Source organism: Oncorhynchus tshawytscha, unplaced genomic scaffold (genome assembly GCF_018296145.1).
Source record: "Oncorhynchus tshawytscha isolate Ot180627B unplaced genomic scaffold, Otsh_v2.0 Un_contig_10693_pilon_pilon, whole genome shotgun sequence".
NCBI lineage: Eukaryota > Metazoa > Chordata > Actinopteri > Salmoniformes > Salmonidae > Oncorhynchus > Oncorhynchus tshawytscha.
The window spans coordinates 45,001-57,500 of NW_024609220.1; the positions used below are offsets into that span (position 1 = coordinate 45,001).

The following is a 12,500-nucleotide window of genomic DNA, read 5'->3' on the forward strand; positions in this document are numbered from 1 at the left end:
AGCACACATGGAATCATGTAGTAACCAAAAAAGTGTTAAACAAATCAAAATATATATTTTTTATTTCAGATTCTTCAAAGTAGCCATATGCTGAGCTTGTTGGCTGCTTTTCCTTCATTCTGCGGTCCACTTCATCTCAAACCATCTCAATTGTGTTGAGGTCGGGTGATTGTGGAATCCAGATCATTGGTCAAATAGCCCTTACACAGCTTGGAGGTGTGTTGGGTCATTGTCCTGTTGAAAAACAAGTGATAGTCCCACTAAGTGCAAACCAGATTGGATGGAGTTTCTCTGCAGAATGCTGTGGTAGCCATGCTGGTTAAAGTTGCTTTGAATTCTAAATAAATCACAGACAGTGTCACCAGCATAGCACCCCCACACCATCACACCTCCTCCTCCATGCTTCACGGTGGTAACCACACATGCAGAGATCATCCGTTCACCTACTCAGCATCTTACAAAGACACAGCGATTGAAACCCAAAATCTCCAATTTGGACAGATTTCCACCGGTCTAATGTTCATTGATCATGTTTCTTGGCCAAAGCCTCTTCTTCTTATTGGTGTCCTTTCGTACTGGTTTCATTGCAGCAATTAGAACATGAAGACTGATTCACGCAGTCTCCGCTAAACAGTTGATGTTGAGATGTGTCTGTTCCTTGAACTCTGTGAAGCATTTATTTGTGCTGCAATTTATGGGGCTGGTAACTCTTAAGGAACCTATCTGTAACGGTTTTCTAGTGGTGATGAAGGAGAGTCGGACCAAACTGCAGCGTGTCGATTGCGATCCATATTTATTAAACAAAACACGACTAAACACTAAAAAACAATAAACGTAATGAAAACCGAAAACAGCCTATCTAGTGCAAACTAACAGAGAGTACAAGTAAGACACTAAGGACAATCACCCACGACAAACTCAAAGAATATGGCTGCCTAAATATGGTTCCCAATCAGAGACAACGATAAGCACCTGCCTCTGATTGAGAACCATTCCAGACAGCCATAGACTTTGCTAGACAACCCACTAAGCTACAATCCCAATACCACCACCAAAACCCCAAGACAAACACACCACAATACAAAAACCCCATGCCACACCCTGGCCTGACCAAATACATAAAGATAAACACAAAAATACTTTGACCAGGGCGTGACAGAACCCCCCCCCCCCCTAAGGTGCGGACTCCCGAACGCACCTCAAAACAATAGGGAGGGTCCGGGTGGGCGTCTGTCCATGGTGGCGGCTCCGGCGCGGGACGTGGACCCCACTCATTTAATGTCTTAGTCCCCTCTCCCTTCGTCCCTGGATAGTCCACCCTCGCCGCCGACCATGGCCTAGTAGTCCTCACCCAGAACCCCACTGGACTGAGGAGCAGATCGGGACTGAAGGACAGCTCGGGACTGAGGCAGCTCGGGACTGAGGGGAAGCTCGGGAGTGAGAGAAAGCTCAGGAGTGAGTGGAAGCTCAGGAGTGAGAGGAAGCTCAGGAGTGAGAGGAAGCTCAGGAGTGAGAGGAAGCTCAGGAGTGAGAGGAAGCTCAGGCAGGTAGATAGATCTACCAGCTCCTGGCTGGCTGGTGGTTTCAGCAGATCCTGGCTGACTGGCAGATCTGGAAGAGTCTGGTTGACTGGCAGATCTGGAAGAGTCTGGTTGACTGGCAGATCTGGAAGAGTCTGGTTGACTGGCAGATCTGGAAGAGTCTGGCTGACTGGCAGATCTGGAAGAGTCTGGCTGACTGGCAGATCTGGAAGAGTCTGGCTGACTGGCAGATCTGGAAGAGTCTGGCTGACTGGCAGATCTGGAAGAGTCTGGCTGACTGGCAGATCTGGAAGAGTCTGGCTGACTGGCAGATCTGGCGGCGCTGGGCAGCCTGGCGGCGCTGGGCAGACTGGCGGCGCTGGGCAGACTGGCGGCGCTGGGCAGACTGGCGGCGCTGGGCAGACTGGCGGCGCTGGGCAGACTGGCGACGCTGGGCAGACTGGCGACGCTGGGCAGACTGGCGGTGCTGGGCAGACTGGCGGTGTTGGGCAGACTGGCGATGCTGGGCAGACTGACGGCGCTGGGCAGACTGGCGATGCTGGGCAGACTGGGGGCACTGGCGGCGCTGGGCAGACTGGCGGCACTAGCTGCTCCATATAGGCTGACAGCTCTGGCGGCTTCTTACAGACTGACCGCTCTGGCGGCTCCGTGCTGACTGGCAGCTCCTTGCAGACTGGCAGCTCCTTGCAGACTGGCAGCTCCTTGCAGACTGGCAGCTCCTTGCAGACTGGCTGCTCTATGCAGACTGACAGCTCTATGCAGACTGACAGCTCTGGCTGCTTCATGCAGACTGACAGCTCTGGCTGCTCCATGTAGACTGGCTGCTTCATGCAGACTGGCAGCTCGGGCTGCTTCATGTAGACTGACAGCTCTGGCTGCTCCATGCAGACTGACAGCTCTGGCTGCTCCATGTAGACTGGCTGCTTCATGCAGACTGACAGCTCTGGCTGCTTCATGCAGACTGGCAGCTCTGGCTGCGCTGAACAGGCGGGAGACTCCTGCAGCGCTGTGTCGGAGGAAGGCTCTGGCTGCGCTGAACAGGCGGGAGACTCCGGCAGCGCTGGAGATGAGGAAAGCTCTAACAGCGCTAGATAGGCGGGAGACTCCGGCAGCGCAGGAGAGGAGAAAGGCTCCGACAGCGCTGGAGAGGCGAGGCGCACTGTAGGCCTGATGCGTGGTGCTGGTACTGGTGGTACTGGACCGAGGACACGCACAGGAAGCCTGGTGCGGGGAGCTTCTACCGGAGGGCTGGGGTGTGGAGGTGGTACTGGATAGACCGGACCGAACTGCAGCGTGTCGATTGCGATCCATATTTATTAAACAAAACGTAAACACGACTAAACACTAAACACTACAAAACAATAAACGTAATGAAAACCGAAAACAGCCTATCTAGTGCAAACTAACAGAGAGTACAAGTAAGACACTAAGGACAATCACCCACGACAAACTCAAAGAATATGGCTGCCTAAATATGGTTCCCAATCAGAGACAACGATAAACACCTGCCTCTGATTGAGAACCATTCCAGACAGCCATAGACTTTGCTAGACAACCCACTAAGCTACAATCCCAATACCACCACCAAAACCCCAAGACAAACACACCACAATACAAAAACCCCATGCCACACCCTGGCCTGACCAAATACATAAAGATAAACACAAAAATACTTTGACCAGGGCGCTATCCTCTGCAGCAGAGGTAACTCTGGGTCTTCCTTTCCTATGGCGGTCCTCATGAGAGCCAGTTTCATCATAGAGCTTGCTGGTTTTTGCAACTGCACTTGAAGAAACTTTCAAAGTTCTTGAAATTTTCCGCATTGACTGATGTTTTAAAGTAATGATGGACTGTTGTTTCTCTTTGCTTATTTGAGCTGTTCTTGCCATAATATGGACTTGGTCTTTTACCAAATAGGGCTATGTTCTGTATACCAACCCTTCCTTGTCACAACACAACTGATTGGCTCAAACGCATTAAGGAGGAAAGGAATTACACAAATGAACTTTTAACAAGGCACCCCTGTTAATTGAAATGCATTCCAGGAGACTAACACATAAAGCTGGTTGAGAAAATGGCAAGCGTGTGCAAAGCTGTCATCAAGGCAAAGGGTGGCTACTTTCAATTTCTCAAATATTAAATATATTTTGATTAGTTTAATACTTTTTTGGATACTACATGACTCCATATGTGTTATTTCATAGGTTTGATGTCTTCACTATTATTCTACAATGTAAAAATAGTAAAAATAAAGAAAAACACAGTATTATTCTCATGTTTTCTCTCCTCTCCATCTCTCTCCCCTCCTCTCCAACCCTCTCTCCTCCTCTCCATCCCTCTCTCCTCCTCTCCATTCCTCTCTCCTCCTCTCCATCCCTCTCTCCTCCTCTCCATCCCTCTCTCCTCCTCTCCATTCCTCTCTCCTCTCCATTCCTCTCTCCTCCTCGCCATTCCTCTCTCCTCCTCTCCATCCCTCTCTCCTCCTCTCCATCCCGCTCTCCTCCTCTCCATTCCTCTCTCCTCCTCTCCATCCCTCTCTCATCTCCATTCCTCTCTCCTCTCCATTCCTCTCTCCTCCTCTCCATTCCTCTCTCCTCCTCTCCATCCCGCCTCCTCCTCTCCATTCCTCTCTCCTCCTCTCCATCCCTCTCTCATCTCCATTCCTCTCTCCTCCTCTCCATCCCCCTCTCTCCTCTCCATTCCTCTCTCCTCCTCTCCATTCCTCTCTCCTCTCCATTCCTCTCTCCTCCTCGCCATTCCTCTCTCCTCCTCTCCATCCCTCTCTCATCTCCATTCCTCTCTCCTCCTCTCCATTCCTCTCTCCTCTCCATTCCTCTCTCCTCCTCTCCATTCCTCTCTCCTCTCCATTCCTCTCTCCTCCTCGCCATTCCTCTCTCCTCCTCTCCATTCCTCTCTCCTCCTCTCCATCCCTCTCTCATCTCCATTCCTCTCTCCTCCTCTCCATCCCGCTCTCCTCCTCTCCATTCCTCTCTCCTCCTCTCCATTCCTCTCTCCTCCTCTCCATCCCTCTCTCCTCTCCATTCCTCTCTCCTCCTCTCCATCCCGCCTCCTCCTCTCCATTCCTCTCTCCTCCTCTCCATCCCTCTCTCATCTCCATTCCTCTCTCCTCCTCTCCATCCCCCTCTCTCCTCTCCATTCCTCTCTCCTCCTCTCCATTCCTCTCTCCTCTCCATTCCTCTCTCCTCCTCGCCATTCCTCTCTCCTCCTCTCCATCCCTCTCTCATCTCCATTCCTCTCTCCTCCTCTCCATTCCTCTCTCCTCTCCATTCCTCTCTCCTCCTCTCCATTCCTCTCTCCTCTCCATTCCTCTCTCCTCCTCGCCATTCCTCTCTCCTCCTCTCCATTCCTCTCTCCTCCTCTCCATCCCTCTCTCATCTCCATTCCTCTCTCCTCCTCTCCATCCCGCTCTCCTCCTCTCCATTCCTCTCTCCTCCTCTCCATTCCTCTCTCCTCCTCTCCATCCCTCTCTCCTCTCCATTCCTCTCTCCTCCTCTCCATCCCTCTCTCCTCTCCATTCCTCTCTCCTCCTCTCCATTCCTCTCTCCTCCTCTCCATTCCTCTCTCCTCCTCTCCATTCCTCTCTCCTCCTCTCCATTCCTCTCTCCTCCTGTCCATTCCTCTCTCCTCTCCATTCCTCTCTCCCCTCTCTCCTCCTGTCCATTCCTCTCTCCTCCTCTCCATTCCTCTCTCCTCCTCTCCATTCCTCTCTCCTCCTCTCCATTCCTCTCTCCTCCTGTCCATTCCTCTCTCCTCCTGTCCATTCCTCTCTCCTCCTGTCCATTCCTCTCTCCTCCTCTCCATTCCTCTCTCCTCCTCTCCATTCCTCTCTCCTCCTCTCTCCTCCTGTCCATTCCTCTCTCCTCCTGTCCATTCCTCTCTCCTCCTGTCCATTCCTCTCTCCTCCTGTCCATTCCTCTCTCCTCCTCTCCATTCCTCTCTCCTCCTGTCCATTCCTCTCTCCTCCTGTCCATTCCTCTCTCCTCCTCTCCATTCCTCTCTCCTCCTCTCCATTCCTCTCTCCTCCTCTCTCCTCCTCTCCATTCCTCTCTCCCCCTCTCTCCTCCTGTCCATTCCTCTCTCCTCCTCTCCATTCCTCTCTCCTCCTCTCCATTCCTCTCTCCTCCTCTCCATTCCTCTCTCCTCCTGTCCATTCCTCTCTCCTCCTCTCCATTCCTCTCTCCTCCTCTCCATTCCTCTCTCCTCCTCTCCATTCCTCTCTCCTCCTCTCCATTCCTCTCTCCTCCTGTCCATTCCTCTCTCCTCTCCATTCCTCTCTCCCCCTCTCTCCTCCTGTCCATTCCTCTCTCCTCCTCTCCATTCCTCTCTCCTCCTCTCCATTCCTCTCTCCTCCTCTCCATTCCTCTCTCCTCCTCTCCATTCCTCTCTCCTCCTGTCTATTCCTCTCTCCTCTCCATTCCTCTCTCCCCCTCTCTCCTCCTGTCCATTCCTCTCTCCTCCTCTCCATTCCTCTCTCCTCCTCTCCATTCCTCTCTCCTCCTCTCCATTCCTCTCTCCTCCTCTCCATTCCTCTCTCCTCCTCATTCCTCTCTCCTCCTCTCCATCCCTCTCCATCTCTCTCTCCTCAGTTCAAAGGACATCTCCCTGCCTCGCCCTTACTACATGGCAGACGAGGATGATGAGCGACCCTTCATCTGCTCTCTCGCTCAGGACAACGGCATCATGGCGTGCACCGACGTCCCGGCCCGCCGAGAACTAGGACGTACCTGCTGCCTGGACAAGGATGATGTGACACACAGACAGGGTTTGGGGCTGAGTCCTGAACCCCTGGTTAACGGGTCAGTGAGTGGGCCTGGACTGTGTGTCAACTGGAACCAGTATTACACACGCTGTCACACGGGCCACAGCAACCCACATAAAGGAGCCATCAACTTCGACAATATCGCCTACGCTTGGATCGTCATCTTTCAGGTAGGGCTTTGATTTGGTGGTTTGGACTTTCTTTTCTTCATTTGTATTGGTTGAGCTTTATGAGCTGATGTGGCTAGATATGCACCACAACGTGTCTCTCTCTACACCTACCTAGCATGCTTTCTCTGTCTCTCTTTTTCTATTGATGTAAAAATCAAATCAAATTTGTCACATGCTCCAAATACAACAGGTTCAAACCTTACAGTGAAATGCTTATTTAAAAGCCCCTAACCAACAATGCAGTCACAAAATCTTGTAAAGAAAATATTTAATAAAAAGTAACAAAATAAAATAACAATAACAAGGCTATATACATGGGGTACCAGAACCAAGTCAATGTGTGGGGCCACAGGTTAGTCAATGTAGGTCGGGGAAAGGTGCCTGTCATATTGTATGTCTTTGCACTGTCCAGGGAGCTGTAGTGGTTAAAGTAGAGCCCAGATCAAATCCATGTACTGGAGGGCTGCTGTGGGCAAGCTTTTGTTCCCGCCCAGCACCAACATGCATGATTTCACTTTTATTTAGATCATTGTTAGTCTTATCAGGTGTGTTAGTGCACGTTGGCACTGGGCTGGAACAAACACCTGCACACCGTGCCAGTCCTCTTAGACTAGATTTGTCCCACCCCTGAAGTATAGGTCAGGAGTATGTCGAGATAGAGTAGAGGTTACCATAGTGATTAGGTCATGACAAGATAGAGTAGAGGTTACCATAGTGATTAGGTCATGACAAGATAGAGTAGAGGTTACCATAGTGATTAGGTCATGACAAGATAGAGTAGAGGTTACCATAGTGATTAGGCCATGACAAGATAGAGTAGAGGTTACCATAGTGATTAGGTCATGACAAGATAGAGTAGAGGTTACCATAGTGATTAGGTCATGACAAGATAGAGGTTACCATAGTGATTAGGCCATGACAAGATAGAGTAGAGGTTACCATAGTGATTAGGCCATGACAAGATAGAGGAGGGGTTACCATCGTGATTAGATCATGAAAAGATAGAGCAGAGGTTACCATAGTGATTAACTCACTACAAGATAGAGTAGAGGTTACCATAGTGATTAGGTCATGACAAGATAGAGTAGAGGTTACCATAGTGATTAGGTCATGACAAGATAGAGGTTACCATAGTGATTAGGTCATGACAAGATATCTACTTGCTGTAATGAATTGAATAATGTATGCTGGTCTGGGACATCAGCCTTGTAGTTCTCCAGCAGTAGTGAAGTGTCTGACAGTAGTGATTAGGTGATGGGGAGATATACACTCTGTAATTGGCTTGCTATCTGATTATCTGATTACATTACAGAGACAGAGAGCTCTCCTCTATGTGACTTTTAGTGGGGAAATGAATCAGGAAGTGGATGTTATCAGACGATGTTCTCCAGTCTAGGTCAACAGGAGGGTGACTGATCTGGCTGATCTGTAGAAGGACAAAGTGAGCTTCGTCTTGGTGAAATGTCTGAATTCTTGGTAACAATGGAAATGTCAAAGCCTATTGTCCTTGACTTAGAGACGTGTTGTGTGTGTGTGTGTGTTCCTCACCAGGTGATCACCCTGGAAGGCTGGGTAGAGATCATGTACTATGTAATGGATGCTCACTCCTTCTACAACTTCATCTACTTTATACTGCTCATCATCGTAAGTACACACACACACACACACACACACACACACACAAACACACACACAATGCACACACACACACACACACACACACACACACACACACACACACACACACACACACACACACACACACACACACACACACACACACACACACACACACACACACACAAAATGACCTGAAGGTTTTATTATTCTCTCTCTTTCTCTCTCTCTCTCTCTCTCTCTCTCTCTCTCTCTCTCTTCCTCTCTCTCCCTCTCTCTCTCCCTCTCTCTCGCTCTTCTCTCTCTCTGTTTCTCTCTACCTTTCTCTCTCTCTTTCTCTCTTCTTCTCTCCCTCTCTCTCTCTTCCTTTCTCTCTCTCCCTCTGTCTCTCTCTTCCCCGCTCTCTCTCTCTCTCTCTCCCTCTCTTCCTCTCTCTCTCTCTCTCTCTCTCTCCCTCTCTTCCTCTCTCTCTTTCTCTCTCTCCCTCTCTCTCTCTCCCTCTCTCACTCTTCTCTCTCTCTGTTTCTCTCTCTGTTTCTCTCTCTGTTTCTCTCTCTCTTTCTCTCTCTCTTGTTCCATACCAGAGATGCTATCGGCACGGTAATAGAAAGGGATTATTATTGGATGCTCAGACCACCTGGGGATTAGGCTCGCATCCAGTCACCCACACACACACACTGCCTGTCTGGTGTGGTGTCACGGTTGGCGAATGAAAGGGGGGTGGTTTATACTGGTTTACCGTTTGTACCCTGGCCACCCGTTGGCTCCAAGCTACAAACACCCATCACTATCTCTCTCAATTCAATTCAATTCAATTCAATTCAAGGGCTTTATTGGCATGGGAAACATGTGTTAATGTGTTAACATTGCCAAAGCAAGTGAGGTAGATAATATATAAAGTGAATATATAAAGTGAAAAACAATAAAAATTAACAGTAAACATCACACATACAGAAGTTTCAAAACAATAAAGACATTACAAATGTCATATTATATATATACAGTGTTTTAACAATGTACAAATGGTTAAAGGACACAAGATAAAATAAATAAGCATAAATATGGGTTGTATTTACAATGGTGTTTGTTCTTCTCTGGTTGCCCTTTTCTCGTGGCAACAGGTCACAAATCTTGCTGCTGTGATGGCACACTGTGGAATTTCACCCAGTAGATATGGGAGTTTTTCAAAATTGGATTTGTTTTCGAATTCTTTGTGGATCTGTGTAATCTGAGGGAAATATGTCTCTCTAATATGGTCATACATTGGGCAGGAGGTTAGGAAGTGCAGCTCAGTTTCCACCTCATTTTGTGGGCAGTGAGCACATAGCCTGTCTTCTCTTGAGAGCCATGTCTGCCCACGGCGGCCTTTCTCAATAGCAAGGCTATGCTCACTGAGTCTGTACATAGTCAAAGCTTTCCTTAAGTTTGGGTCAGTCACAGTGGTCAGGTATTCTGCCGCTGTGTACTCTCTGTGTAGGGCCAAATAGCATTCTAGTTTGCTCTGTTTTTTTGTTAATTCTTTCCAATGTGTCAAGTAATTATCTTTTTGTTTTCTCATGATTTGGTTGGGTCTAATTGTGCTGTTGTCCTGGGGCTCTGTAGGGTGTGTTTGTGTTTGTGAACAGAGCCCCAGGATCAGCTTGCTTAGGGGACTCTTCTCCAGGTTCATCTCTCTGTAGGTGATGGCTTTGTTATGGAAGGTTTGGGAATCGCTTTCTTTTAGGTGGTTATAGAATTTAACGGCTCTTTTCTGGATTTTGATAATTAGTGCGTATCGGCCTAATTCTGCTCTGCATGCATTATTTGGTGTTCTACGTTGTACAAGGAGGATATTTTTGCAGAATTCTGCATGCAGAGTCTCAATTTGGTGTTTGTCCCATTTTGTGAAGTCTTGGTTGGTGAGCGGACCCCAGACCTCACAACCATAAAGGGCAATGGGCTCTATGACCGATTCAAGTATTTTTAGCCAAATCCTAATTGGTATGTTGAAATTTATGTTCCTTTTGATGGCATAGAATGCCCTTCTTGCTTTGTCTCTCAGATCGTTCACAGCTTTGTGGAAGTTACCTGTGGCGCTGATGTTTAGGCCAAGGTATGTATAGTTTTTTGTGTGCTCTAGGGCAACAGTGTCTAGATGGAATTTGTATTTGTGGTCCTGGTGACTGGACCTTTTTTGGAACACCATTATTTTGGTCTTACTGAGATTTACTGTCAGGGCCCAAGTCTGACAGAATCTGTGCATAAGATCTAGGTGCTGCTGTAGGCCCTCCTTGGTTGGTGACAGAAGCACCAGATCATCAGCAAACAGCAGACATTTGACTTCGGATTCTAGCAGGGGGAGGCCGGGTGCTGCAGACTTTTCTCGTGCCCGTGCCAATTCGTTGATATATATGTTGAAGAGGGTGGGGCTTAAACTGCATCTCTGTCTAACCCCACGACCCTGTGTGAAGAAATGTGTGTGTTTTTTGCCAATTTTAACCGCACACTTGTTGTTTGTGTACATGGATCTTATAATGTCGTATGTTTTACCCCCAACACCACTTTCCATCAGTTTGTATAGCAGACCCTCATGCCAAATTGAGTCGAAGGCTTTTTTGAAATCAACAAAGCATGAGAAGACTTTGCCTTTGTTTTGGTTTGGTTGTCAATTAGGGTGTGCAGGGTGAATACATGGTCTGTTGTACGGTAATTTGGTAAAAAGCCAATTTGACATTTGCTCAGTACATTGTTTTCATTGAGGAAATGTACGAGTCTGCTGTTAATGATAATGCAGAGGATTTTCCCAAGGTTACTCTCTGACTCTATTCCTCTAGTTATTGGGGTCTTTGTCTCCACTTTTGTGGATTAGGGTCTCTCTTGGTTCTCTCTCTCTGGGGAAGATCTCAGAGCTCTCTCTGAGTTTTCTCTCTCAATTGGAACTTCTTGTCTGTCTATTTGATCTTTCTTGAGGATCTCTCACTCAGGCCTTTCTGGGTTCTCTCTCTCTCTCTCTCTCTCTCTCTCTCTCTCTCTCTCTCTCTCTCTCTCTCTCTCTCTCTCTCTCTCTCTCTCTCTCTCTCTCTCTCAATTTCCTTTCTCTCTCATAATGTCTCTTTTTGAAATGGTTTCCTAAAATGCAAAGAGAGCCTTAACCCTTTCTTCACTCAACAGTGTTGTACAACGCATGAGAACCCGGGGATTATCGTGTCATAACTCCTGACTAAGGGCTGTTCTTAGGGCCTCTCTCTCTCTCTCATCATCAGCAACCGCTGAATAGCATAGCGCCGCAGTCAAATAATATTCCTAGAAAATATTCATATTCATGAAATCACAAGTGCAATATTGCAAAACACAGCTTAGCCTTTTGTTAATCCACCTGTCATCTCAGATTTTGAAATTATGCTTTACAGCGAAAGCAATCCAAGCGTTTGTGTAAGTTTATCGATACCATAACATAACATTATGTACACTAAGCATTAAGTAGCTAGGTCACAAATGTTCAGTTATGTTCAGAAATCCACAAGAAAGAGTGGTCACGACAACGCAGACGTATATTCCAAATAATATCCATAATGTCCACAGAAAAATGTCAAACGTTTTTTATAATCAATCCTCAAATTGTTTTTAAGATATATATTCGATAATATATCAACCGAGTGTGTAGCTTTTTCAATGTCCGCCTTACTCAGTTGCGCAAAACTCACTCTGAGAGCCCCCACCTACCCACTTACGCAATGTGATCCTTCACGCTCATTTTTCAAAATAAAAGCCTGAAACTATGTCTAAAGACTGTTGACACCTTTGGGAAGCCATAGAAAAAGGAATCTGGTTGATATCCCTTTAAATGGAGGATAGGCATGCTGAGGAACCGAGAGGTTCCAAAATAAGAGACACTTCCTGATTGGATTTTCCTCAGGCTTTCGCCTGCAATATCAGTTCTGTCATTCATTCTAGTCATTCCACATTGCTATGCTAAACACATTATTGGCATGGAACTAGCTAGCTAGCTAGCAGAGGTTCAATGATAATGAGAGACAAGAACATCAATACATATTTATTTAATAAACCATGTATAATTAGGCAACAACCCGCTGATGGTCAACTCAATATCATATAGTTATGTAGGATAGCTAAGCTAACATTACTTCTCCAAGTCAATAATATAGTTATGTAGGATAGCTAAGCTAACGTTACTTCTCCAAGTCAATAATATAGTTATGTAGGATAGCTAAGCTAACGTTACTTCTCCAAGTCAATAATATAGTTATGTAGAATAGCTAAACTAACGTTACTTCTCCAAGTCAATAATATAGTTATGTAGGATAGCTAGGCTAACGTTACTTCTCCAAGTCAATAATATAGTTATGTAGGATAGCTAGGCTAACGTTACTTCTCCTAGTCAATAATATAGTT

General features: G+C 47.1%; 1 protein-coding gene across 1 annotated transcript in view; it reads left to right on the forward strand.

The window, feature by feature from the left end:
- The window catches only part of LOC121844445 (voltage-dependent T-type calcium channel subunit alpha-1I-like), a gene marked incomplete at both ends in the record, with an annotated part of 105,101 nt that overhangs the window by 28,019 nt on the left and 64,582 nt on the right, over positions 1-12,500 (forward strand). The window contains 2 exons of the mRNA XM_042314540.1: positions 6,149-6,491; positions 8,043-8,135. Of these exons, the coding sequence (XP_042170474.1) occupies positions 6,149-6,491; positions 8,043-8,135 (436 nt within the window). The remainder of the gene's footprint in view (positions 1-6,148; positions 6,492-8,042; positions 8,136-12,500) is intronic.